The 27,544-nt window shown below is 31.7% G+C and overlaps 2 protein-coding genes and 1 non-coding gene across 3 annotated transcripts; 1 reads left to right on the plus strand and 2 right to left on the minus strand.

Annotated features, from left to right (window-relative positions):
• Nucleotides 1-10: 10 nt before the first annotated feature.
• Nucleotides 11-82, minus strand: TRNAD-GUC (transfer RNA aspartic acid (anticodon GUC)). The gene has a single exon. It is a non-coding gene; the product is annotated as a tRNA-Asp (tRNA).
• An 11,434-nt stretch (nucleotides 83-11,516) lies between these two features.
• Nucleotides 11,517-13,330, plus strand: LOC129321639 (protein CRABS CLAW-like). Its single transcript, XM_054967481.1, has 7 exons — nucleotides 11,517-11,670; nucleotides 12,036-12,194; nucleotides 12,305-12,416; nucleotides 12,531-12,579; nucleotides 12,743-12,818; nucleotides 13,021-13,077; nucleotides 13,204-13,330. Exons 1-7 carry the CDS (start codon nucleotides 11,578-11,580, stop codon nucleotides 13,207-13,209), a joined length of 552 nt encoding a protein of 183 aa, XP_054823456.1. The 5' UTR covers nucleotides 11,517-11,577; the 3' UTR covers nucleotides 13,210-13,330.
• Nucleotides 13,331-14,997: 1,667 nt separating this feature from the next.
• On the minus strand, nucleotides 14,998-25,351 carry LOC129322246 (transcriptional elongation regulator MINIYO). The gene is given in 12 exon segments (XM_054968425.1): nucleotides 14,998-15,625; nucleotides 16,483-16,692; nucleotides 17,508-18,784; nucleotides 18,787-19,789; nucleotides 19,912-20,097; nucleotides 20,453-20,601; nucleotides 20,604-20,712; nucleotides 20,800-20,905; nucleotides 21,532-21,716; nucleotides 22,128-22,222; nucleotides 22,743-23,828; nucleotides 25,034-25,351. Coding segments are annotated over 11 exon segments (4,209 nt in total). The 5' UTR covers nucleotides 23,440-23,828; nucleotides 25,034-25,351; the 3' UTR covers nucleotides 14,998-15,433.
• Between the last annotated feature and the right edge of the window lie 2,193 nt (nucleotides 25,352-27,544).

A 27,544-nucleotide genomic window follows, 5' to 3' on the forward strand; every position in this document is an offset into this window, starting at 1 on the left:
AATGAAACGACGCCGTTGCCGGGGATCGAACCCGGGTCACCCGCGTGACAGGCGGGAATACTAACCACTATACTACAACGACCTTGTTGATGTTGTGTGACGTGAAATCTGTGATATTGTTATATTTCATTATCTCTTATAATTTTTTAATTTTTTTATAGGCCAAATATTTTTTAAAATGTTAACTTCTTTCCTCATGCCGGTATTATAAGATTAATACTCCTCTGATGCTAATTATAATAAGAAATTCTAAAACTTTATTTGATTTTAAATATAGGATAAAGATGTAATTGATTTTTTTTTTAACATTGCCCCTCCTTAATTGAATTAAGTTGTTGGAGAACTTTTAATTCTAGAATGCACTTTGTTACGATTATTAATTTTATTAAACAGTAAAATTAGAAAATCAAATATTTTTACAGATTTAAAATTATTAATTATCATTTTTTCAGAATCGTAAAATTAGTTGACTTCAATCTATAATTAGGACTAGTGGGAGTATATAAAAAATAATATAAGAATATGAGATTACTAATTGTACGATTACTTTTAATTTTAGATTTTTTGTAATATTTTTTTCAAATTTTCAAACTCTATTCTCATTCTTTTAGTATGTTTTCCACATATCAGTAAAAAAACTGTTTGGTGCATTATCCCAATGGCATTTAAATGTTGAAAAAATGAATATGGGTCTCCAAAAAAAAAATTATGTCATTGTAATTTTTGTGCATTGTATAGAAAAAACCTATATCTTGCTCAGTTTGAGATTGACCTTTCCTCTAAATATTTTTCAGCAATTTAGATCTGTATGTTTATTAACATTAACGCAGTAGCCCTTCAACCATTTGACATTAGTATAATTTGAACAAATTATTGAATATCTTGATGGTATTAAAGCATTAAAAAATGTGATTATTTTATGGTTAACAATTTATAGGCTGGAAAAATCATACCAATAAAAGCTTTAATTTACAGAGAGTGAAGGTTCATATTAATTTGGATGAAAAGTGGTAATATGCTCCTAGGTATCCCAAAAAACTGGGTGGTGGAATATATTTTTTAAAAAGCTTTAATTTAAACATCAATAGTTTTTTTTTTTTTGGCTGCTCTCTAATGCTAATGGGTAATGACAATAATTTTTGCAAAATATTTTAAAGTGAAAAAGCTATAAGCCATAAATAATATTTATTTTGTAAATAAATTTCACGTGAATTTGCAAAAATACAATCTTTTTGGGAGCTGACTGTAATTTGTTGTGAATGTGAAAAAACCACACTATCCCAACTTCAAAAAAACCTGATCAACTGTAAATTTGCAAAAATTCATGTTTTTTTTAAATAAATCATTTATTTGAGACTTAAATGTAATTTTCTTAATAAAAAGGATAGACCATTTTTTAAAACATTTATATAATCTAAACATTTTTTAATTAAATTAGATTTTTAACCCGTGCATTAATCCACCCAACTTAAGGTATACGGAGGGGAAGGGGGAAAAAAATTTATTGAATTCATTTTTTAAAAAGAAAAGTCAGTTAATTTGTAACTCTATGTATGTTAAAAATATAAAGAATAATTCTTTTATTTCAAAATTTGCAACCCCTACCTAAATTGAAAATAAAAATTGATAGTTAATTTTAAAACGACATAAATATAGAAGATGTTTTTTCTTAATTGCTCATAAATATCATTTTATAGGATGTAATCATATTCAAGACATGATTTGGTACTAAATGTGAATACTTTTTTTTGTGAGAATTTAAACCTTAATTCATCATGCCGTAAGAAACTAACTTTTTTTACTAGACCTAACTTTCATAGTTAAATATAGAATATGTTAATACAACATCATATATTTTTAAAATGTAATCAACCTCTAGTAGGATAAAATTGTTTATTATTATTGTAATATGATAAATTTTAAAAATTCAATTTTAATTTAAAAATATAATTTAAATTTAAATTTTTTTAAAAAAATTAACCGTGGCAACGCTAATTTACCACAAAAAAAATAAAAAAAAAATAGTTGGTTTAGATGGCACTAATGCCGCCAATTACAAAGGATGGGGATATTGCAACTCGATAGTATGGTTGTTACAAATACAAGTGGTAACCAGCAAAAGGTGTTGACCTTATAATAGAATGAGCTATACATGGTCACTTAAGTACATGATCTTGAATTTAAATTCTAGGTCAGGCTTTTATTAGGCGGCCTTAGGTTACAAGTCTGTTTGTTAAGATATACTTTTATATTTTAAATATTTATATATTATATTATATTTAAATTTATATATATTATATAATATTTAAATAGATTTTAAGCTTATTTAAAATATGAAATACATGGGCTTTGAACCTTACATAAAAATATAAGCTTTGATAGACTTGAAGCTTACTTAGAAATTTTGATATCTAAATTTAAAAGCTTTATTTTTAAAATGCTAATATATGAAGTATGCCTTTAAAAAGCTTCAAGCCAGGCTAAGCCAAGCTTACCTTAGGCTCAATTAAAAAAAGGCCTACATACAGGCTCAAGCTTAAAGTTCATGTGACAAGTTTAAGCTTGTTTGATCAAAGTCTAACATGATCTATTTCCACCCTTATTGTGTGAATGTAAAAGATATATCTAACTTAATATTATGGAGTCATGCTCGAATTTAATCAAATCAAATAGCCATATCAAAAAACATAAAAGGTAACGGTTTCACATTAAAAGTTTTTTTATTTAAGATAAAGAGCATCTTACCATTCAAAGTACACTTTTTTTTGCTCATGTATAATTGACAATATCCTCACTTTGGGGGAGGCTAGTCCTCCCTCCTCACCTTCCATCTTGTTGAATTTCTTTAAAAGGAAAAAAAAATTGAAGTGCAAAAAAAAATTGAAGTGCAAAGGCCAATGCAGGGGTCATATATCAAAAGGAATTAGAGATTCCCTATGAAATTTCCCCTATTTTTTAAGTACATGGCCACATATCGATCTTGTAAGGGGTGAAAAATTATATTATATTAGAATACAAAAAATTTACACGCTCTAAGGGTAGAATATAACAATCTTAATATCTAAATCATCATCAAGAGCTTGATGCACCAACCAATCAATACATTTATTAGTATCTTTAGATATATCATCAAAAGTGATCGTCTAATCCTATATAATGAGTTCCTTGATTCTTTTGATAGTGTTTGCAAGAGGATGGTTATTAGAAGACTCATGATGAATAAGAGAAAGAGTTTTAAGAAAGTCAGAATAAATGTTGACTTTAGTAAATTTGTTATTCCAACATATGTTTAAGCCTTCAAGAATACTCATAAGTTTAGTAGTAGACTAGTAGTATTGAGGTGATAGACAAGGTATTTCGTAAATCCTTTTATCCAATTTCCTTGAACATTTTTAATGAGTCTACCACAAATAGCAATGCCATTTTTGTTGATCGAAAACTGCTACTAGTATCAAGTCTAATCCAATCTATTTCAGGGCACCATTTGGCTTTGGATCTAATACATTGCAAAGAGAGACCAATTCCTTAAAACTTCTCCCTCACTATGCTAAAAATCTCTTCAATGTAAAGGAGAAGGTTGAAAAAGTTCACGTTGAGATATAGTAAATCAGACATGAAAAATCATGATTAACAGGAGAAATACTTAAATAGACTGGGTGCACCATATCATTTATGGTTTGTCCAATTAAAATGTTCTAAATAATCTAAAATAATTCTTGTATGATATTTTTTAAATTGATTTTATTTTTATAACAGAATGTATATTTGATTTCTTGTCTTTTCTCTCCCTACTATCATTAATACCATAATCAATTTATATTTAATGTCATCTAAATATCATATTTTTTATTAAATAGACTATAAATGATTTGGTACATTTGGTCTACTTAAATATTTCTCTAATCAAGAGTGATAGACCAATATCTGGCATCTTTCACTCATCATTTACATGTTAAATCTTAAATTATATGTGAAACCCAACTGTTCTTTTAAAGATGCACCTCTAATCATTTTTATAAAATAAGAAACACTAAAAAGAACGCGCGCGCGCGCGCGCACGCGCTTACACTCGAAATCCATGGTTATAGAAGGATTATGATGAAATTGATAGATTGACCTTTTTTCCATTAGCAATGTCAAAACCTTTGCCGTATCTTCTCCAAAGAGGGAAAGTAAAGAGCAATTTTAATGTATATCTCCGGACTATTAATCAATGGAACTAAAATGTGATACTTTTAACCATCTCATCAAATTAGAAATATCATCTTATGGTATCCATATACATTAATTCAGGCTTAATCATATAATTATGGTCCTAGCCCTTAAATTTCTAATTTAAAATTAGACAACCTTATTTAGGCTTAATCATATAATTATGGCATCACATCATCAATATATTTATATATTAGCAAATCTTGTGGAAAGCATCCCAATGATCAGATTTTGAGCCTTGTCATTGGTCATTTTATCTTGGTTAAAATTTAATTATCTTCTCCTATTGGTTCAATCAATTTTTCATGTAGCCCCACCTATTTTCAATTTCAAATTTTGAACCGTAATTCACAACTTGGATGGGAGCATTAACTGACTTTGTTTTTCCTTATTCATGGCTCATGTCTGTTGCATTTCTCCACATGTTTTGGTTTTCCTTTTCAAGGCATCTTATCTTATCATCAATATCAATATCAATATCAATAATATCATCAATATATCAATATATAAATCTTGTAGCTTCAATCTAATTGTAAAAAAAAATTGACTTTCATTGGTTAATAGATTTTAGACTAATGTTAATATGCAAATTCTCTTAATTCATTAATGAGATTTAATTTATTTTTTATATATTTTTAGTCTACTTTTATGGGAGCATTTAATGAGATTTAATTTATTTTTATATTTTTCATGTATTTTCAGTTTATTTTTACAGGAGCATTGATTTAAGAGCAGTCCATTTTCAAAAGAAAAAAAATTAACTCTCATTGGTTAATAAATAAATTTTAATCTAATGTTAATATAAAAATTTCTCTTGATTCATTAATGAGATTTAACTCATTTTCATATTTTTCATGTATTTTTAGTCAACTTTTATGGGAGCATGGATTCAAAACCAGTCTCATTTTCAAATTTTCCTGATCGTTAGCATTAACTCCATCCGATTATCCTTCTCCATTTGTTGTACTTTTCATACCTTTTTAATTTTTTTGATCAATGAGATTTAATTTATTTTTTATTTTTCATATATTTTTAGTTCATGGGAGCATTGATCTAAGAGCAATCCCATTTTTAAATTTCTCTTATTGTTAGCATTGACTCCATCTAACTATCCTTCCGCATTCGTTGTATTTTCCCATGCCTTTTCAATTTTCTTGATCAATGAGATTTAATTTCTTTTCCTATTCTCTATATATTTTCTTGATTTACTATACTCAATATCAATCAACTTTCATCAACTATCATCCATAAACATTATTTGTAAAAAGAAAAAAAAATAAAAAGAAGTTTAAATTTGATTTGGATCACCAATCCTTATCTCATGGTCTTGGCCTTTCAAATTGTGGATGTTTCACCATACATTTCTCACTGACAAGATAACGTGATGACTATTTGAGTACTCTAAATAGGCAAAACTTAAGTGATAGATGTATCTTTTTTGTAGTCCTTTTATTTTGCACATAAAAAAAAAAGAGAGATCCCTTTGGATTCTTTCTTATATTTATATTTATAGAAATACAATATAAGCTTGAGAATTCTAAAGAGGTATTTTTTTGGGCCAATATTCTCTAAGCACTATAAAAACAAGTATTTTTTAGATAGGTTTTTCAATATAAGCTTGAGAAATAAAGATAAGATGTGAACAAATAAAGTATCTAAGAAGAAAAATGATTGAATAAAGAAATTTCTAAAAATTTATTCATATCAGATGTGTCGATATCAATAGTATCGATTATATTTGTTTCAGATTCTTTAATTCTAACTCATACAATGCACAAAAAAATTGCCTAGTTTTAATATATTTTATGAATAGTCTCGTGTGTTGAATTGTAGATGTCTACTCCCTCCTGTCCATATATTATGAAATATCTCAAACTATTTCACAGGAGTTATAAAAAGATAGCTAAGTCATTATTTTTGTCTGAAAATATAATATATATATATATATATTTTTATTCATATTTAAATAAAATATTTTTAAATTTGCATTACATTTTTTTCTTATAGTTAACGAGTTTAAATAGGAGTAATATTTAAAAAATATAATTAATACCTCACCAAGTATTTTATATTAAGAATAACAAAAATTCTTTTAGATATTCTATAATAAAGAAAAAAATATAACTTTGAATTCTTGGATTTTGCTCATAGGCATTTAGAATACCAAAAAATAAAAATATCAATATTTAAAGTATTAAAAAAATATAGAGATGTATAAGAAAAGTTAAGCAATATGCAATGACTCAAAATTATATATATTTTTTTAAAATGAATATGATAATACATCTAGTTTTTTTTTAACTCGTTTTCAAAAAAAAAAAAAAGTCTAAGGAAGTCATTCAAGTCATGTACAAATTTATTTGGAAGCCTAACATTTGCAACAAAGTCAAAGTCAATTGACTTGGCATTTAAGGACTTCACAACCTTTTAAGGACTGGCTGGGAAATTACCAAATTACAATAACTGGATTTTATCGTTGGTCACAGAAGTTCCAAACTGCTTCATAAATATAGATGGTCCTCCAAAATAAAAACTGGTCGAAATTATAGAACGTATATTCATGAAATTAAATGATATTTCACTCTTATCCCTATAATTTTAATATTTCTTATAACTTTATTTATAATTTATTTTTAACATCTTTTTAAAAAATCAATTAAAATTTTAAAACACATTATTAACTTTATATGAAATTTTAATAAATTTATAATTTTACTCTTATTAAATATACATATTTTAATATGCCAAAGCAAAAGCCAAAAAAAAAATACATATTTTAATAAAATATTTTCTCCCACCAACAATTTAAAGAAGGTAAAATCAAAAACTTTGTGCTAAAAATTTGATGACACGACTTGTAAATACAATATGATAAAAGAAAATTAAATCATCCTCTTTCTGCAACTGTAACAACTGTAAATAGGATAAGCAGGATTAACTTTCTAGTGATGCAAAGCAATGCATGATGAGATTGCACAAAATTCAAAGATGAATTATATAATAAAGGGCATAATTGAGATATTGATATGTTTGTAAATAAATTGAGCATAATCTACCAATTTATTCCCCACTTTCTAGTACAAAGCTTTGATTAATTTGGATTAAGTCGAGTCAAGACCTTTTTAAGTGGAAGCTCAGCAAATGTTGAACTAGACATTCGTTGAAAATCACTCAAAACGTTTTATTTTTAAGGTGCATGATATAACTTCTTTATTAGTTGAACTAAACATTCGTTGGTAATTTTGCTGACTTTTTTTTAATCTATACAAGAAAAATGTTTGAAGCACCTTATACAAGGGACTCGTTGGAGTAATTTGCAAGGGTGGGTGTAGAGAGAGAGAGAGAGAGAGAGATCAGATATAGAGAGAAAGAGAGTTTCCTGAAATAGATAAGAAGAGGGGGTGAAAATGAAGGAAATGATTGTGTCCAAATAAGTTAAAGAACAGAACTACATGTTTCCTTCACTGAATGGTATGGTTGAGGCTGCTCCAGGGAATCTCTTGACTATTCATTCCTGCTTCACAAAAAGCTGCTTAACCACCAACCACCTTCCATCAATATCAATATTTCTTTCATCACCTATTCATTTCTCTATTATTATTATTATTATTATTATTATTATTATTATTATTGTTTCTTTTTATTTCAAAGCATGTTGGGTTTCACCAGGTGGAGAGCATGTCCCAAATTCAAAAAACGCTTGCATAAATACTTAAAGATTACCTACTAATAAGATCCTTACATCAAGATTTAATTCCACGATCTTGTGAATTATAAGTTAAATTCTTAATAGTTTAACCAATCTTTGTTATTTAATATTATTATTATTGTTATTATTATTTTGAAATAAAACAAGGGCATAACTAATGATACAATCTACACTTTCCATTGCAGCTAAGCTGTATATCAGTATGAACAGAGCCGGTGCCGCTGCTATGTCCTCAATTGTAGGGAACTAAAGCAATTAATCTCTTGGGATGGGTAAATATGCTTTTATCATTCTATTTGATATTTTGTAAATCCGACCCAAAAGTTTAATAAATGATGTTAAATTTAAAAAATTAATTTTAATATATATCTATTTATAGAAAAAATTCTAATGATATGTAATATTTATATATAAAATTTTAATATTTTGTGAACATAAAATATCCTCTCTCTCTCTTGTAACATAGTTACCCATTAAAGAAGGTTTAATTCCTTCTTAAACAAAAGTTTTGAATTCAATAAATAAATACATTAGTCAAGATCAAGAGTGTTGCCTCTCTGTTTTTTTTTTTTTTAAGGAATGGTGATTGGGTTGAATAATAAGAAAATTAATCGTCAATACCCTCTAAAATGGATGTTAAATTTAAATTTTTCAAGATATCAGGCAATGGAATAATAAGTTAAAAAAAAGAAAATTAGATGTCAGCACAAGAGATTTATTCCAATCAATGAATGACCTAGCTTGAATTCAAATTACCTGGTGGTAGCTAGTAGCGTGAAGCAAGATAGTTTGAGGGTGCAAAAAGAAAAAAGCAAAAGAAAACAAAAAAAAAATTAAAACAAGTGGGAAAGTAGGGAAGAAATAAAGAGAGTGATTCATTGATTCATGGGAGAGTGAAGAAAAAGGTGGTGTTTATATAAGAAGAGAAAGGTGAGGGAAAGAAGAGAGGAAGAGACAAGTTACCATAAAAGGAACAACACTTGTGGGAATCGTCCCATCATCACAAAAAGACACACAACACAACGCAACACAAACCCATCTCCTGAGATTATATTGATCTCCATAGCCTCAAAATTCAATTGTGCCATCTATATATTTTGTGTAGTGACAGTGACTTGTGACTCTCTCTTCTGTCTCTTTCATCTTTCCTCTTCTGTTCCTGCACCCACAAAAGAGGGCTTCTTTGCCAGCTCTCCTTCTCTTCACTATCTTTTCACCACCACTTTCTTCTGCTTATCATTATTATTCAATTTTTGAATCTCCTCATCATCAATTTCTCTTGATATTTTCATTTCATTATTCGTTGTCCCTTTGATATCTTCACACTCACACATGCAGTTATGCTTCTTGGTCTCCTCATATTTTGATTACAAGTATATTTTTATATAAGATTTGTTAACTAAGAATGGAGAAACTCAAGAGACTTATCGTTTTATGATATGTCCAATTCGTTCATTTCATCAAATAGCAGGAGCAGCTGCATATGCTAATGGTGCTTTTCAAGTTCCTTCTTGTGACTTGAGTGAGATTAAAATCTCTTGAAATGATTTGTGTGTGTGTGTGTGTGTGTGTGTGTGTGTGTGTTTTGAGATTTTAGAGAATTCCATTACGCGTTAAATAGTAATCATGTAGAACATAGTAATAATTGAACTGAGGTCTCAATATTTAATAGTCACAGGGTAGGCTTCTGATGACATTGAAGTTAATAACTCATTGTTTCTTTCACTTTTTTTTTTTGATAGCCGGATCTATCACTGCTACTAATTAAATGAGGCTTTGCAAATGGCAAAGTAGGGAAAAAGTAACTTTACTTTTTTACATTTGTAATCTAATTAATGTATGAATAAAAAGTTACCTCCTAATAACAAGGTTTGATCTGAACTAGCTCAAGTTCAAATGGTTCATCAATACTCGTTTTCTTTAAATAGGGTTTTTAAGTTTTGCGTGTAGAGAAAATTACTACCATGCATAAAAAATTTACAATCAATTGGTCTAGGTTAATTGGATTTGGAAAAAAAAATGTTATGTAATTAAAAAGGTTAATCAAGTTGATAAAAATTTAGTTGTAACCCATGAGAATGAGCAGTATTCAAATTGCTTTACTAATAAAGTAAAGATCTTGTTAGAGGGTATAATTTATAAATATCTTTGCAAGTATTTTTTTTTTTCAAAGCTATGTGGCCTGCTTTGACCTCCTATAACCTCTTGAGAACTAATTTATTACTTAAAATTTTTTCAATAAAAAGAACAAAAAATTTGTTTTGGAAAGGAAAAATGCAAATTAATAATTATTTCGATATATACTACCTCAATTTAATTTTGAATAGAAAAGTACCATTCTAAATTAATGATTCTTTTCATGGACTCTACCTCTATCCGCTTTGGTTAAGCTCGTGAAATATAATATATACGATGCAATAACGCTTAATTAGTCACATTCTTTCATTCATTACATAACGTGTTCCCACTAACTAATCAGTTTGCAATGAAATCCAATATTGCATCATCAGATGTTATATTCATGAGAGCATATAACATTCTTTAGAGCCCCAAAGTCAGAAGCAACTTTCAAACGTGTGTGTGTGTGTAATGAGTTCTAAAGCAGTCTGACAATTTGAAGGATTCTGAAATGATGGAAACTGACTAAATAAACAAACAACGTAAATCCTTAGCACTGTCCTATCACACCTTGCTAGTTACCTCAGCTCTAGGAATTATCATTGATGTTATGCATACATAATTATACATGTGGGTGTCTTGTCTCACTGTGTGTGTGTGTGTGTAAAAATAGAGAGATAAAGAGGTAGTTTTTCCTCCTACATTTAAAGCCAAATCTTCTAAAATGCACTTCAATTATATCATAGTGAAGAGAGAGTGAGAGTTTTGATTTATCTTTATCACCTTTAATATTAAAGTGAGTGTTATATTTTTAAAATTCAGATCAACTTAACCGATTAACTAATTTGATTATGATTTTAATCATTAATCAGTTTGATTTTTAGTACCTTAATTATTGTTTCTTTTTTTCTTTTTAGTTGTAAACCACCCAATGTTCAAAAGTTATAATAGCTCTAACTAATCCAAATTAAACTGGGTTGGGATCCCTTTGGGTGAAAACTCTGTCAAATGTTATTGCATTCATAGGATTCAAATTCGAGATTTCTGACTAAGCTAGTACAATCTCCCTCACATAATCTTGTTGGTCTTTAATTAGTCATTTCTTTGTCCATGTAGATGTGGTTGAAGTGATTTGTTCCATTGAGATTATCAGATTAATATGATATTGATCGATGTGAAGTGATGAGAAGAAGAGAGAGAAAATGAGGAGAAATTAAATTCTGGCAATATCTCTCTCGGGGTGCAAAGCCCCGTGCAGTTGTTTGTCTGCAAATACAGAATGCCAACTATGGGACGGTCAGTAGTAACCCTAGCTGCCTTACCTATACCTGCTTCTTCTTTTTCACTCTTCGATCATCACTTTTAATTAATTAAAGTCTTTCTTCAATGATCACACACTCTACAATATATATATATATATATATATATTATATCTACCATAACACCCTTTCATCACAGCCTTTCTTTGCCATCATAAACCCTACCCTCCTCTTCTTCTTCCTAAATCATCTCTCTCTCTCTCTCCCCCCTCCATTGATATGAACCTGGAAGAGAAAGTCACCATGGACTTGGTTCAGCCATCTGAACATTTCTGCTATGTCCGTTGCAACTTCTGCAACACTGTGCTTGCGGTAATATATATATATATATATGTATAATCATATGTCTTTATTATCATATCTCTTGTATATTCACCTTTCATCTTTTGATACAAACCACACACACACACACACACACACAAGATCATCCATCACTTCACTTTTGTGTGTTTGTGTAACTATAGATACATATATATCTTAATCAATGAAAAGCCAACCCATGATGATCATTATCATCTTTTTTATCTATCCCTATCTGCCTCTGCAAGTCCTTGAAGTGTCAATCACATACATTATATATCTTTTACCGCAAACTTTTATTATATATATGTGCATTGTGTGTCTAAAATCCAACGTTGTTGTGACATTAATATATGTTATTTGTGGTTGGTTATTAGGTTGGGATCCCATGCAAGAGGCTGCTGGACACAGTGACAGTGAAGTGTGGCCATTGCAGCAACCTGTCCTTCCTGAGCACCAGGCCTCCTCCATCTCATCACAATCACAACAACAACAACGAAACACAAGACAATATTGATCACACACTCACCCTTCAGGTTTCTACACATATTTACAAAGTTGTGTGTCTGTGTGTGTGTGTCTCTCTCTATATGCATATGCATATACATGATCATTATAATATTGTATGTGTTTTACATGGAAGCAGGGCTTTTATGGTGATTACAAGAAGGGACAGGCCTCGTCTTCATCATCTTCATCTTCTTTAACTACGTCCAATGATCCAGTGTCCCCCAAAACAGCACCTTTCGTTGTCAAACGTACTCAACTTGCACCATATATCTATATCTACATATATATATAGTTAAACAAGATGTCCTGTGCCCTATAAATTAACTAACTAGTCTAGTTTTGTATCTTTTTTTTTTTGGCAGCACCTGAGAAGAAACACAGACTTCCTTCGGCTTACAATCGCTTCATGAAGTATGTATATGTATATATATATATCTGCAACTATATATATATACACATATATCTCTACTTTTCTCTTTCTGGCTTTTTAATTCCCAGTGAAATTACACACACACACACACACACACACACACACACACTCACAACTTGTGTTGATTAATTTGATGCGGCTCAGAGAGGAGATTCAGAGAATCAAAGCAGCCAACCCTGAGATTCCTCATCGGGAAGCTTTCAGCGCTGCTGCCAAAAATGTAACATCCTCATTTTATTTCACGCTCCTCAGAAAGCGTCGATATTTCTATTAACTAACTGCATAACATGTTTTCACAATGTGAAATTAAAAACTTCAAATGAGATAACATATATATATATATATATATGATTTGCTGTGTTATTCAAAATAACTTGTTGAAGAGGCTTATATTATAATTAACTCGCTGTTTAAAATGACAGTGGGCAAGGTACATTCCAAATTCACCAAGCAGTTCACTTTCAGGAAGTAAGAACAAGGTAAAACAGTACAAAACGTATTATTAGTGATATATCAGTTATATATATTATGATATATATGGTTCTTGATTCTCCAAGATTACTGCTCGACATTAATTAAGAGTCTGTGTATATATATATGTGCAGGAATGAAAGAGAGCTGTGTGGCAAAGGAATTAAGTTAGGGCAAGAAAATTATAAGGTGGCTTGTTATTAAGTTTAGTTTATTTGGAATCAACTATATATTTTATAATGTGTGTGTGTGTGTGTGTGTAAGCATGGACTGTAATGTCTCAGAATGTATGCAATTAACGTAGACATTGATGCAATTAATATGCCATAATATTTTTATGCAAAATCTGCGGTTTGGACATTCTATTGTCTTGATATGAATGGAGAAACTGCGTTTTCTTTTCTTTTCTTTAGAAATAAAGGGTTATAGTTAAAAAAAAAAAGAAGTAAATTATTGCACATAACACAAGTGATGACTCTTAATGCATACCATTTAGCACAGTTGTTATTGTTAATTAACATATTATATTAATTATAAATCATGTGTTTGGAACGTAATTAAATTAACTATTACTGCTTATTTCAAATGACAAACCCGTTGACCATAATGGCTCAAAAGCTTAATTAAAAATGCATGCCCTGGTCTTTTTAAAACTTTGGTAGACTTGGATTTGGTGAGTGACCTAACGTTACTCACTTAATGAGTATCTTATGTGGCATGATAACAACTATTCAATTTAATCAAACAATTGGATAGAATTTTATTATATAATACTTAAAAAATATCAAATCTCATTTTTATTGTAGACAACATATGTGTAATGAATGCCTTGATCTTGAGGATTATTTTGAATTTTGAAAAAAATATATCTTGATAATTTTTAAGGATTAACATATTAAGTGAAGTTATACCATTCACCAAATCCAAATCCTGATCTAGCTGGTTTCTTAAATTCTACTCTTTTTTTTTTATATGCTTTTAGCTATTCTAAACTAGTTTAATCATTAGAACATTAATTTCTATACACACACACACACACACACACACATATATATATTAATAGTGACATAAATCTAATTGTTAGTCTGATCGGATCTAAATGATCTAACCAATTTGAATTTTATTTTATTTTATTAATTTTTTTTTTGGGGCGGGGGGACTGAACTTATAGAGATTATTAGAGTCATTATTTATAGCCTAATATCAAGAGACAAACGAAACTCTACAACTTCAGAACTTGGTTATAAGGAATAAATTATAATTAAAATTTAATCATTACTCATAAACTTGGAAGTAGTATTTAAAATTTAATACATGTTTGAAAACATATTTACCAAGGCCAAAATCAATGGCATGGATTAGGATACACTAAACTGAATTGACAAAGATTTCTAAATCATGAAGTGAGCAAAACAAATTTGCCTCAGTCCAAATATATGTCCATGCACGCCTCTGTTACAAGTACAAATATTTTAATCTTTGGTAAGTTTGGATTAGGATAAAAGATATAAAAATATGGAAAACTTAGATGTTCCTCAATCTGATAATACCCTCAATATTTGTTATTAAAAATTTAAATTAAATTATGAAATGAATCTGAAAAATATCAAATTTATAACAAAATTGTATCATTTACAAGCGTAATTAATATGGTTTATTTATCAAATTCAATGCAAGAAACAAAGAAAAAAAATAGTTCTCTACTTTTATTTAAATAACCAATGACATACTGAATTGACAGAAGTGATTGGGGAGTGGAAGGTTTTAGAGAATGCAACTTCATCGTTACCAAAAAAAAAAAAATTCATATAACTTTAAGGAATTCACATAAAATTAGATAAAGAAGAGGAGAGGAGGAGGAAACAATTTCAAAATTCAAACACTCGTACAAACATGTACTAACCAACAGCTCGGAATCTCAAGTTCAATTTGAAAAGGAAACGTATCACTTTAGGCTGTGTTGATTTGCCACACGATGATTTTACTGACAGATAAAAGCCACAGCCACAAAAGGAGTTCAAGTAATAAATTGTACATGTCAAATAAATTAGTGATGGGGTTCCCCTCCAAACTATTTGAACTAGATTCAGTATGTACACACACACACACACATTCTCCTATTGTACCCCAAAAATAAAAAATAAAAATCCACTTACCCAACAAGACTAACTAAAATGCCACCCTTCTAATTCTAAAGAGCAGCTTTTATCTCAGGCCATAGCCATCAAAATTATTTGATCAGAACTGACCACAAAATTGCCTAAATTTTCCCATATAATATGCCCTTCATTTCCATGCGTGGTTTTCCCAGTATATCTTGTCATTATGTACAACTTAAATTAAGTGAGCTACAAGGCACAAATCTTAACTATTCCCTAAGATGATTGCCTTCAGCTTGTTTACTTGTGTCAAAAGAGAGGAATATCCCTCACAAGCCTCGGACAAAACTTCAAGCCTCGGCTCCAACCAGCTCTTCTCCTGCAACATGTCGCCCTTCCGCTCATCCATCTCAGATGTTAATGGCTTGTTATGGCAGATGAGACTCAGCATCATTCCCTGTGACACAAGTTGAATCAGTAATAGCTAATATTGTTGTCACCACCATATAATTAAGGAGACAAAAAGAAACCAATTAACCAAGAAGTAAAAAGAAATTATAAAATCTTATTGGTGACTTACAAGAATCATAGTCCACATTTCCAATTGTCACTGAGATGTTCACTTACAATTTGGAGCTTAATCCTTTGGAGAAAAGAAAAGAGTGGCACAAAGAGAGACTTTTTGCATAAAATTCATTCTCTTACTCTCAAACCCATTTCCTCTTTTATCTTTATCTCTTTTATCTTGGAGACATTTTATGAACTTATAACTACAGAGGACAACATCCTTGGGATTTTACCTAGAGTGAGGTAACCCAACCCTGCCGGCCAGTATCACTGTCTTCAATTAAATGGGCTCAAAACATGTTCCCAGATCAAGCCCTTATAAACAGGTCAGTCTATGATTTTAGTCCATTATGAATTTTTAACTTCATTTTCTTAAAATCAAATGCTTTGGAGTAAAATAATGATGGGTTTTTCCATATAGATGATGTAAACCAACTATATACTTAATAGAATAACATCAAGCATACAGAAAGTTTGATTTTTTGGGTTAGCCTTTCTTCACCTGGCTGTTGTTTCAGCCCTAGAGCCAAACAAGTTGACCCACAGGTCAAGACCTGTTTTCACATCACTACCTCTACATCAATGCCCTTTGCACACATGCATTCTGTTGATATTATTCCTACAATCTATTTCCATGACCAGACACATAGCCTAAAAATACTGTGCACAAATTCTGACTGGAGAATTGTCTAACCAACTATCCTTCCCTATACACTGTGAGGCTAAACAATTTCAAAGCTTGCTCACCTCATGTTGCTGCTTCTCAGCATAATCTCGTAGGAGAGACCTAAAGAGCCTGTTCCGCAGGAACATCTTATCTGCCGGACAGGCATGAAATAGAAAAGAGGAAAGATGATGGACGACCAGAGAATATGCAACTGATCCACGAATAGCAGCCCTGTCAAGAGAACCAGAAACCCATGACTTGACATAAGCATCCAAGATCCCTTCATTGTCCTGCACGGGGTAAGTACATCATCAAATTTAATTGAAAAAAGTTTATATATCGAGTCAATGTTTCACGCCAGCATGTGTTTCCAAGCAGATGAGTTCGGAGGAACTAATAAAAAGAGACAAATGCGCCTACTCGTTGAATTCCAACTGTTGTAAGGGGTAATGAATATGATTAGGTCATCAAATTATTTTCCAATTTGTTCTTTTAAAAAGTTATCACAAATATCACAATAAAAATTTAATTAAACCTGAAACAATATTGACTTCTTTCTGCTTATACAAGCTTTGGGAGAAGGCATCATATAAATGCCAGATGTTTGCCTGTCTATGTGGTACAAAGTGGGCAAACAAGTGTACATTGGTGGATATTAGAATTCTTCGTACAGTAAAAAAATCAAGGATGTAGATCCATTTTATTTCTACATTAACATTATGAATGTTGAATGAAAAAATCCATTTTATTTCTACGCTCAGTGGCATTGCTGTGCTTTTCAGAAGGTGCTTCTAAAAGTTAATCATTACAGTTTCAACAAATAAACATGATAGTATTTCATTGTACTTTTGTATAAATATTTCGAGAACTTTTTTGTCCTTTCAAGGATAAAAAACTAATGAATTCAGTCCATTGACATAGACATGCAAACACACACAAGTGCACACACATTCTTCTAGCATTTCAACACAACTACAATCGTGTTTAATTTTTGTGATTTTTATCATTAGCCTTCAAAATAAGAGATTTTAAAGGCACAACCAATATCTTTCTTTAAGAAAATATTACACTACCAAAAAAACAGAAATTAACAAGTTATTTTTACCTCAACAGGATCAAGGTAACCTTCAGTCCCAGAAATGCATTTCTCTAAAGGTGGAAGCAGCTCCAGAACACGAGCATTAGATAATGCATTCCATGCAGCAAGTCGAATGGAAGATTCAACACAACGGTGTAAATAAAGTGCAACTTGCCGGCCAAAAATCAGATCACCATAGGATATAGCAGAAAATTGCTCTACAAGGTCTTCAATGACTGTTGAATAACTTTCAAAAATCTCAGATTGGAACCTCAGAAACTCAGGATGGCTATTATTATTTTGAATAACTTCATTCCTTCTGGTAGACCTTTCTTTATCTAGAAGCTCACCATATAGATCCTGCAAAGCTTCAAAAGTTTCCTTGCCCTGCTCCTGTTCCAGCACTTCCATTCCAGCAAGGAAATTGACAGATAAGGTATGTATCTTCCAGGTCAATGATACATGCTGGATAGGAGAAGGAAAGTCAGTGTGTTGAAAATTGGACATTGCTTCAACACCTAAAACAAAGAAAAGCCCAGATCTTGCAACTTCAAGCAAATTAGTTTGATCGTGTATGTTCGAACTAGAAAATTTTTTAGGACCAGATTGCTTGCTGTGAACTATTGTCGAAATTGGACTAAGATGAAAATGGACTGGAAGAGGTAGTCTCTGGCGAGCCCATTCTACAGTTAAAGAACTGTAGGATGGTCTTGTCACAGTTGACATGTCTACATCCTCATAAATGGTGTCCAAATGAGCATTACCCTTTTGATAGGTTTTGGCTCCAGAAACGTTATTGTCATCTGCAGCATTGGACTTCAGCTTTACAGACAACCATCTTCTTCTGAAATGAGATGATAGAAGTCTACTGAACTGCCGGTAATCCTCTTCTTCATATTGCCACCTAAATGTTTCACCTCTCCTCTCAAGAAGGAATTTCTGAATGCAGAGATCAAGATACTTCAGAACAGAAACATCAAACAATTGATCTACTGCCTTTTCCAAAAAAATCCCATCCCCTGGTCCCGCAATTAAACAAAAAGCCAAGGCAGAATTAATCCTTTGGGTGATGAAGGCTGTTTCTTCAGCTATGGATGTATTAACAAAAAGATTTTTAAGAGTGTCCAACAAATGAACGAGAAATATTGCATCCGTTTGTGCCAATAAAATGCTTTGTGACCAAAATCCTCCACCAGGGGCACCCCAGCCAATTCCCACTCCTGGAGCAGGTCCTCCTCTGCCAAATGTTTCAATAGAGAGCATGCATTGCCACCCTGAAGCAACTAAATTTGTAAAAACATCAGCATCAACTTTAGATTAACACAAGACGCATTTAATATGCCATCCTCAAGCATTTTTCCTTCCTTTGAGAAGGTTTGGTTCTGGGGAGGGAGACCACAGATCCCATTCTTGGCAGACTTGACTAAATGATCAAGTGTACTGATCACCTTGACCATTCCATTCAGGCAATTGACAGAAGCCATAGACATTTCATGATCACCATTCTCTCTCAAAAAAATTAGCTCTTCAATAAACGATTCACATCCATCAGGTCTGCCACCATTTGTGCCAGAGGAAACTGAAAAACCCAAAAGCCAGAACTTAATCAATTGAAGTCCAATCTTTGGAACAAATTCTGGAAGCCATGGTACAGGCCCACCACTTTCATTTGAGTTAATAGCATCCTCTGGTGTCAACCTTTCAAGGACTCTGAAAAGCATGTGAACAACAGCTGCATACACCCACAGCAAAGAAGTCACAGATAGATCTTGGGAAGCAAAGTCTGCTCTCACTTTTTTTGGTCCCTCAAATAATTTAGATACTTCTGGATCACTTCTGGTCTCTATCCACTTCATGGCTAAGTCAACCATAGGACCAACAAAACTCCAAGACCAGACCTCTGTTTCAGCATCAGTAAATTCTGGAAGTTTTTGACACTGCTGTGAAAAGAACTTAGGGAGTCTCCTAGTCAGTGATTCCAGAACAAGGTAAGCCTCCCTTGAGATAGAAGCAGATTCATACAACACATTTTTCTCAACAAGTTTTCTGAATGAAGGAGGGTTTAGCCACATACACAAGGTGGGGAACGTGTCTGAGAAATATGATACACAATATCCATACTGAATGCAAACCTTCCAGAAACGTAACTGTTCAACAATCAGCGCTGACCCAAGTTTACATTTTTCATTACCTAACTTCATCAAGTGTTCAGTGGAGGAAGGATGTTGGTACAAATGCCATGTCATAGCCTTGAAATGCCCACTCTTTATAAACTCCAAACAATTTTTCCGGTCCAACCGGGCCAAGACCTTATTCAATAACAAAATGGAACATTAGTAATAATGCTTTAACCACAATGCTCAAATATCAATCATGGATGACAAAAATTAATATATATTATGAATCTAATGTTATTGAGCAATATCCTCACCTTGAAGAGGGTCACAGATTTTATCAGAGAAGGTCGAATTTCTATGCTGTCAACCATAAATCTCTGCACAATTGTCTGAATTAGCCTTTGGCACTTTAAGACTGCATTTGCACATGAGGGTGAATGCCTGGCTATGGCAACCATTATAGACATAATACGTTCTTCCAAAGCTGCTGTAGGGTCTGTCTGCAGCAATTGGCAAATAATAAATTTGACACGAAAGTTCAAATAAAATAGGGAATGAGAACTTTCTTAACAATTTGCGTCATTCTAAACAACTCTAAAATATAAAATGCTTCAACATAATTATTCATTCAAGAAATATTATTTGTGACTGCAGAAAAGAAACCACAAAGGATGATGAAGTTCAAACTAAAGTAATGGCTATATTAAATGAATAAGTGACACTTAAAGAGTGATGAAAATGTAATAGTTGGTAGAAAAGAATCTCCAGCAGCCTTTGAAAGCCGAGTCAGTTCGCCAAACAAAGCTTAACACAATGATGATGTCACTATTTGTTGTTCTTGTTGTTCATTCTTACCTCCAAAAGGTAACGAAGTTTAGGAAGGATTCCCATCCGAACTAGACCTGCAGTAAAATCCTGTCCAGCAACTGTTATATCATCCTGAATTGTGTGCTTCTCTTCAGTCTTATCTTCAATAGAATCCTCGTGGAAAGGAAGAATATTAGAGGCTTTGCACTATACTTCCAAAATCCACCAGGAAGAAAACCAACATTGATGTCAGGCTTAGTTCTAAACACAGGAGCAGAGCAGATATCCCTGTCATAAGTTGCCTTTTTCTGTAGGTCAAAATAATTACAAACAAATGTAAATAGAAACAGTAATATAATATGAAGAGGAAAAATACGATTAGAAAACACCATTACCTCTGAGATATCAAAGAAATTCTCATTCACATCACAACTCAGCACACACTCAATGACCTTCAAACAGGCTAGAACTACAGAACTGTGGTTGTCATCAAGACACATTCTACAAGAAATCAAATACAACAGTAATGTCAATGGATGCCCAGACAGAGAAAGAAAAAGTTATGTGCCAATAAAATTGGAATAAATTGAAGATTACATCAAGTGGTTATTAATCACTAGCTACTAGAATCAGCTCCCAGATAAACATTATATTCCTGTCTATTTGCAAAATCTGGACCATGAAGTAAACAAAATAAATAGTAACCTGTTTGGGATGAACTTGATTTCAACAAACAGTAATTTAAAAAAAAAAGAACTTTCCAAATTTCTGGCTCCTAAATATCTACGATAAAAAATGCACAAAAAATTTCTAGTTAGTGAATCGACATGCCTCCTTGTTATCAACCTCAAGGGACAAAAGGTATGTCAACCAAGTAAGCAATCAATTCTAGGTTCTCACTATTCAAATGTACGTAGGACAAAGGTAGCAATATTAAACAAAGACCACAAGCATGCATCTCATACACAATTTAATATCAGATATATCAGTGTTAGTGGATGAAATTACACTATATCCAACAGAATCTTAAAACAATATGGACATGTACATTTGCTGAAGAAATGTGCATTAACTCAGTCATTGCAGATAGTCGATGAATCAAAAACAAGTTAAGCCAATTTATTCACCTAAGTGCCAACACAAGCTCAGGTTCAGGGCCCAGAGCAAAGGCCCAAACAGCCTCCCAGTCAACAGTGTTCATTCTATTTTCATTTCTCACCAAATGCCCAACTTTGTGTTTGCAAATGTTGTCTAACACCTTCTCAAGCACAGACGAAAGGAGACACAGTGCAAGTGCCCTTTGCCCAGGAACCTAAACAACAAAATTCAGCAGATAGTAAGATACAAAAATGGGGGGAAATATTATGATATGTGAATAATTAATTCATTCCAAAAGCTTAGGTGGTTAGGAGAAGGCTTGGAAATAGTGTTGGTATATATCTCTAACACTCGTCTATGCAAAGGTGTGCAGACAAATAATACATCCCACCACTACTCTTCTGTAAAAGTGAAAGAACAGAAAGGGACAAAGATCAAACTTGACAGCCAGCTAAGGAAGACTTTATATCATGCCAAGGACCATTTCATCCCAATTATTTAAGCTCTCAGAAGACATGCTTAAACTATCCACATGCCAAGCAAATTCTTCCAAACTGTGCCAGAAATCAAAAGTAAAAAATGCATCCAGCTGTCAAGTACATAAGTTGCACAACATATAGCATACCACACTTCTAGTGAGTGCCACAGCTTCTTTGATTGTGTAACCAGCTGCACCAGGATCCCCCTCACTTCTCAGGTAATCACGTTCAGTCAAATTATCTGCAGCACAGCCAACAGAATTCCCACAAATAAGTTGTAACTGTAAAATACTATATACAAAGGAGATTCATATTTTATTTCAACCCGTGTCTTTTTTCAGAACAACTAGGATATCAATGAGAAAACGGTCAAGAGAGCAATGATAACATTTAAATGCTAAATATTGAACAACCATGCATTAACATTCAATGAGACTATTTGGAAAATGACTGTTATTTATTTATAAATATAAATATACATACATACAATATATATATGTATATATTAAATATTATATATATATTATTAAACATTAATATTTCTTTCGCCAGATATTAAACATTCATATAAAAGAGGAGAATACAACTGAAATAAGATAAAGGTATATTTGTCCATTTATTATCATTTCCCCTCCCCTCCCTTCCAATCAAATCTAATGAGGTAATATTAAATCCCCTCTCCTCCTCCCGTTGAATAGGCATGAGATAAAAGGAGCAATAAAATGGACTGTGAAAAAATAGTAATAAAAAATAAGGCATACCATTTATAGACACCAAATCAATGCTATTTTCAACAACATCCCCAGCCAAGGAAAATCGCAATTCCCTAACAGCCTCCACTCTGCCACTCCAAGCATTCCATGAACTGCTACTTCCAGTGGCTGATGTCATTGTCATATAGTTCTGATCATCTAGCTTATTTTCTTTATTTTCTAAGGGTGGTGTTGCCAAAATATTGGAGACATCATTCTTAACACGCAGAGAAAATTTTGCATCATTGACATTCTCAGCATGTTGAATCACAGATTCACGACCAGTACTGACTTCTAAGATTGAGTTACTCTTTTTCCTCAGTTTTTCTTCACCCCTCTTTCGTAGTAGTGTGAGTAAAGCAGGACTCATCTTCTCCACAATCTCAGCCTGGGCTTCTGCAATCTCCTGAGCTGACATTTGCTTAATCCGAGCTTGATTCTCAGCATCGATTTGACTCTCAAGAGACATTGAAACTGGTTCATTTGAATGTTTGTTAGCACTAGAACAAGAATCCATACTTGAAGTCAAACTATTTTGCTCTGGTCTACTTAGCACATCAAGTGATCCAAAACTGTCACCAGGCATTCTTTTAGAGTTAATTTGGTTGCTTCCAGCCTCATATTTTGATGCTTCTTCAACATCATAAATTCTGGCATCTTTAGTAGTTTCCTGAAGACCTAGCTTGTTTGAGTTATCCAATTCCATGGGCGTGACTGAATGATAATCCCACTACAAGAGCTATATGACTGTGGTTTAGCTTCAGCTTCCAGAAAAGTAGTGATGCCTGTATCAGCAGAAGAAAGGGTTCCTTTGTCTTCAGTCTTACCTTGTTCATCATCCATTTTCTTTTCCTTGGGTTGCCTGAAGTGTAACATAGATTCTTCGGATTTCTTCTCCAAGGGAGAATTATCTTCCTGAATGAACTCTTTCCACTTGCTAAAATCCAACCCCTTTTTGTTCCTCCTTTGCACTGGGTTAGCATGGGCTTTAACTGGGTCAAACTCCATAAAATCTTTATCTTCATCATCTTCAAAATTATTATCACTATCATCATTGTTATCATCATCCATTTTACTATTCACAGGTCGCCAATACTGTAAATTCAAATTTTGAACATCAATCTATATAAGGCTAACCTATTATAAAAACTGCTCACAATCAACTAAAATGAGTTAATGTAAGCAGAGATTCATGCCAAAAAACAGATAGAGACAGAGACAGAGAAAATCACCACTGACAAGGCTCCAATAGTGCACAAACTCGGAGACTAAAGAATTTCATCATTTTGCTCTTGTTTTGTTTATGGGACTGATTTTTATGGTCCAAGAATTCCTAGATGGACCCTTAATCATGCATATTAATCTCGACATGTGGGCCTTTTTTGAAGGTTTTGCAATTATCAGGGGCTTCTTGTACAAGTATCCCCAGCTATCAAAGAATTTGTAAATTAAAAATGGGTATAAATGAACCCTAGGTAATGTGATACTTGGGTCATCTTCTGCTCTCCTTCCTCCATAACTTTTTGAAAGGCATCTCCTACCTAGGATTGATTTCATAGGCAAAAATCATAAGATCTAAATGTTAGTATCTTCTTTATTGAATTTTCTCTAGACCCAACCCTCCAAACCCCAAAATTGAAGGCACCGAACTCAGATATGGCAGCATGCCTGATTAGTTACTAAGGTAAGTGCTGAAACATATAGATCCTGTATCAAAGTCATTTTGAGGCTCAAAAACATCCAACTATTGCTTAAGCCAATGACAACTGGAGGGATTGGAAGAGAAATAAGTGCAAAAAAAAAAAAAAGAAATCTAAGTGAATTGCTGTTCAAACTCAAATGTCCATAGAAGAAAGAATAAGGCATGAAGCAGCTATCAAAGGGTCAGCTGGATGGAACTTTATGTCTCTCGTTTAACATTCTCCCAATATTGATTCCATCTTTTCCCATATTCCCTCCTAAGCCCAAGTTATTTATTTATTTTTTCTAAAAAACAAAGCAATGGGAAGTTCAAGTTTCAACACTCTCCAAATGAAGAATCGAAGTATCAGTTCCAAAAGTTGAAGTTGGTTTTCACTTTAAAATGTTTAAAGGCCAAGATTACCACCAAAACGAGACAAAATGGTAAGCGATTCACACTTGAGAGATCCAAATACTAGTTCACGTCATACTCTTAAACCGAGACTCAAAATTTTGGTTCCACAATGAGTTCATTTTCCACAGTCTAACAGCTAAAACCCAACAATTAGCATCAAAATGAAAAGCAAAAGGGCTTAAAGAAGAACAGTGGAAACACTTACAGGACCCTCGGAGCGATGGCGAGCAACAGGAAAAGGAAGAACCGTGGGTTTAGGTAAAGAAATGGAAGTGAGCTTGCTCGGTGGCTTCTCAACTATACCCTTTTCAACTATGCTTCCGACCAAGCCAGAGTAGACGTCTCCGCTAAATGGAAGAGAGCTTGCTCCAAACGTCTTCTGGCGATTCGACCTCTTCGCTTCTTCCTCACCATTGCTCTTCTTTTGCTTCTCCATGTTTCACACAATCGCGACAGTCCAGGACTACGAAACCGGAAGCATCTAACGGAAGAGAAGGCGAAAACTAATTTACGTTGTTGATAGTCTTGGGTTAGGTTGGCCTGTTGCATTTACATTTACGAAGAGCCCAATACTTGTATTTGTATAGACCCTTTTTCCTTTTTTTTTTTTTAACATTCTGTCAGCATATTCTAGCCGAAGGCCCAATCTTTTTCGTGGAATAACAATTTTTTTTGGGTGAAATTACAAATAAATATCAATTAAAAGATTTCTTGACAAATAAATTATATAAAATAATACAAGCGACCTTAACTCACTCTTCCAACTTTCGTTAACCAGTGTTGACTCACTACCTTATAATAATGTTTTAAAAGCCGAACTGAATGTTGAATTAAAAAAATTAGTGTTTCTCAATTTTTATGATTGAACTAATTGAATCGATATGTAATAATTAAATAAAAATAATATCAAATATTATATAAAATAAATATAAAAAAATTATAGTATGTTGATAAAATGACATAATATAATTATAAATTAATAATATTATAAATTATAATTTTATAAATCGTCAAACTTAAGTGAATTTTAGTTAAATTAGATATGAGTAAACTTAAATATATTTATTTTTGCACATATAATTATCAATATTTTTATTAAAAAATAGTTTTAAATTATATTTTATACATGTGAATTGTCCACAAATATATTTAACTTTTAGGAAGATCTATATTTTTAATTTTTCTAATTTTTAAAATTTTTAATAATTTTAAAATCTTTCAATTTTTTAAAAACCACCCCATTTTTGATTCAACTTTGATTTCTAGATTAATAGTGGCTCAATTTCCATCTAATCTAGTTCAATTATAAAAATAATTTTTTGGTTGAAAATGAGCCCTTAACGAGTCTGATCAATGATTCAATCTTTTGGTTCAGTCTGATTTTCAAATTATTGGTTCATAGTTTTTCTTCAAATTATGGTAATTGGTTTCATAGTTTTTCTCACTCTTGTCTTCCACATTAGGAAAAGTGATTACCATTTTTCGCACAATAATAATAAATAATTAGCTTGACAAATTCCATTGATGGCGGTAAATTTGTGTATTTGTATAAGAAATAAAAAATGCAGTTTTTAGATTAAAAATCACTCCTAGAACATCACGAAAAATGTTGTTACAATACTTTTTGAATTAAAGGATATTTTTGTCTCTTAATTATTTTCTTAAAAATGTTTGATATCTTAAATTTATATGTGAGCTGAAATTTAAAAAAAAATACATGTGATGCAATTTCTCCTATCAACTTTTAAAAATAATGCATTAGGTATTCTATTGTTGAAAAAATGTTAAAATTAACCATTAATTGACTTAAAAATTACAAGAAATGACCCTAAAATTAAAAATAATTATCATATATATGAACATCTCATTTTGTCTAGGCCCCCACAAAAAAATAAATTAATTAATTAAAAAGCCTTTTTTAATAAAATAAAAAAAATAAATTAATAAACAAAATTAAATGAAAAAATTTTCAAATTTGCGTCTTGATCAATTAGGGAAATGAATTGGAGATCCAATCCCCAAATTTGTGCTTTGATTTAAAATGATAAAAATCAAATAAAATTAATCATAAATTGTGATTTGATGAGATTTAATCATTAAAAATGAAAGCCCTAATTTTCATTTATAAAAAGGTGGAGATCAAGGTGAAAAAGGGGGAGAAGGAAAAAAATAAAAAAAAGCTTGATAAAGTTTGTTGAAAAAGTAGAAAATGTTTGTTTGTTCTTTTTTATCACCTCTACTTATTATAGTATGTGATTAGAAATGGATAGAGGTCCTAAATAGGATAATATCTATTGATCATTATTCTATAATGCTTTAAGAAAAGTCAATATTCTCACACTTGTGATTGCATATGTATCTTTAAAAAAATGTTAAAAGTTAAAGGATATAAGATTAATAATAATTTAGTTAATCCTTTTGTTTTCCGTATTCCTTTCTCAAAAAAGAAAAAGAAAAAAAATTTGGTCGTCGCGTGCATATGTAGCTGCTTTTGGTGCCTTGTGTTTTCCTGCTTCTTTCTTCATCCCCGTCCCTCCCTCTCACTCACGTTCCTTTACCTTAGCCTCTCTTTTTTCTTTTTCTTTTTTTTGTTTCCTCCACTTTTGATTCAGTTTTTCACGCAGGGGGAAATCATATATAATATATATATATATATGTATGTATGTATGTATGTGAGTATCTTTTCATGCATACAAATAGATGAGTTGAAAGTCAC

This window comes from Prosopis cineraria, unplaced genomic scaffold (genome assembly GCF_029017545.1).
Source record: "Prosopis cineraria cultivar Desert tree isolate PC_DT_omini unplaced genomic scaffold, ASM2901754v1 PC10, whole genome shotgun sequence".
In the NCBI taxonomy this organism is placed as follows: Eukaryota; Viridiplantae; Streptophyta; class Magnoliopsida; order Fabales; family Fabaceae; genus Prosopis; species Prosopis cineraria.

Excerpts from the sequence above, each read along its gene's own strand:
- LOC129321639 (XM_054967481.1), top strand. The coding sequence starts at position 11,578 with ATGAACCTGGAAGAGAAAGTCACCATGGACTTGGTTCAGCCATCTGAA. Across the intron at positions 11,671-12,035 it reads TCTGCAACACTGTGCTTGCG|GTTGGGATCCCATGCAAGAG; the intron begins GTAATATATATA and ends GTTGGTTATTAG. Across the intron at positions 12,195-12,304 it reads ATCACACACTCACCCTTCAG|GGCTTTTATGGTGATTACAA; the intron begins GTTTCTACACAT and ends ACATGGAAGCAG.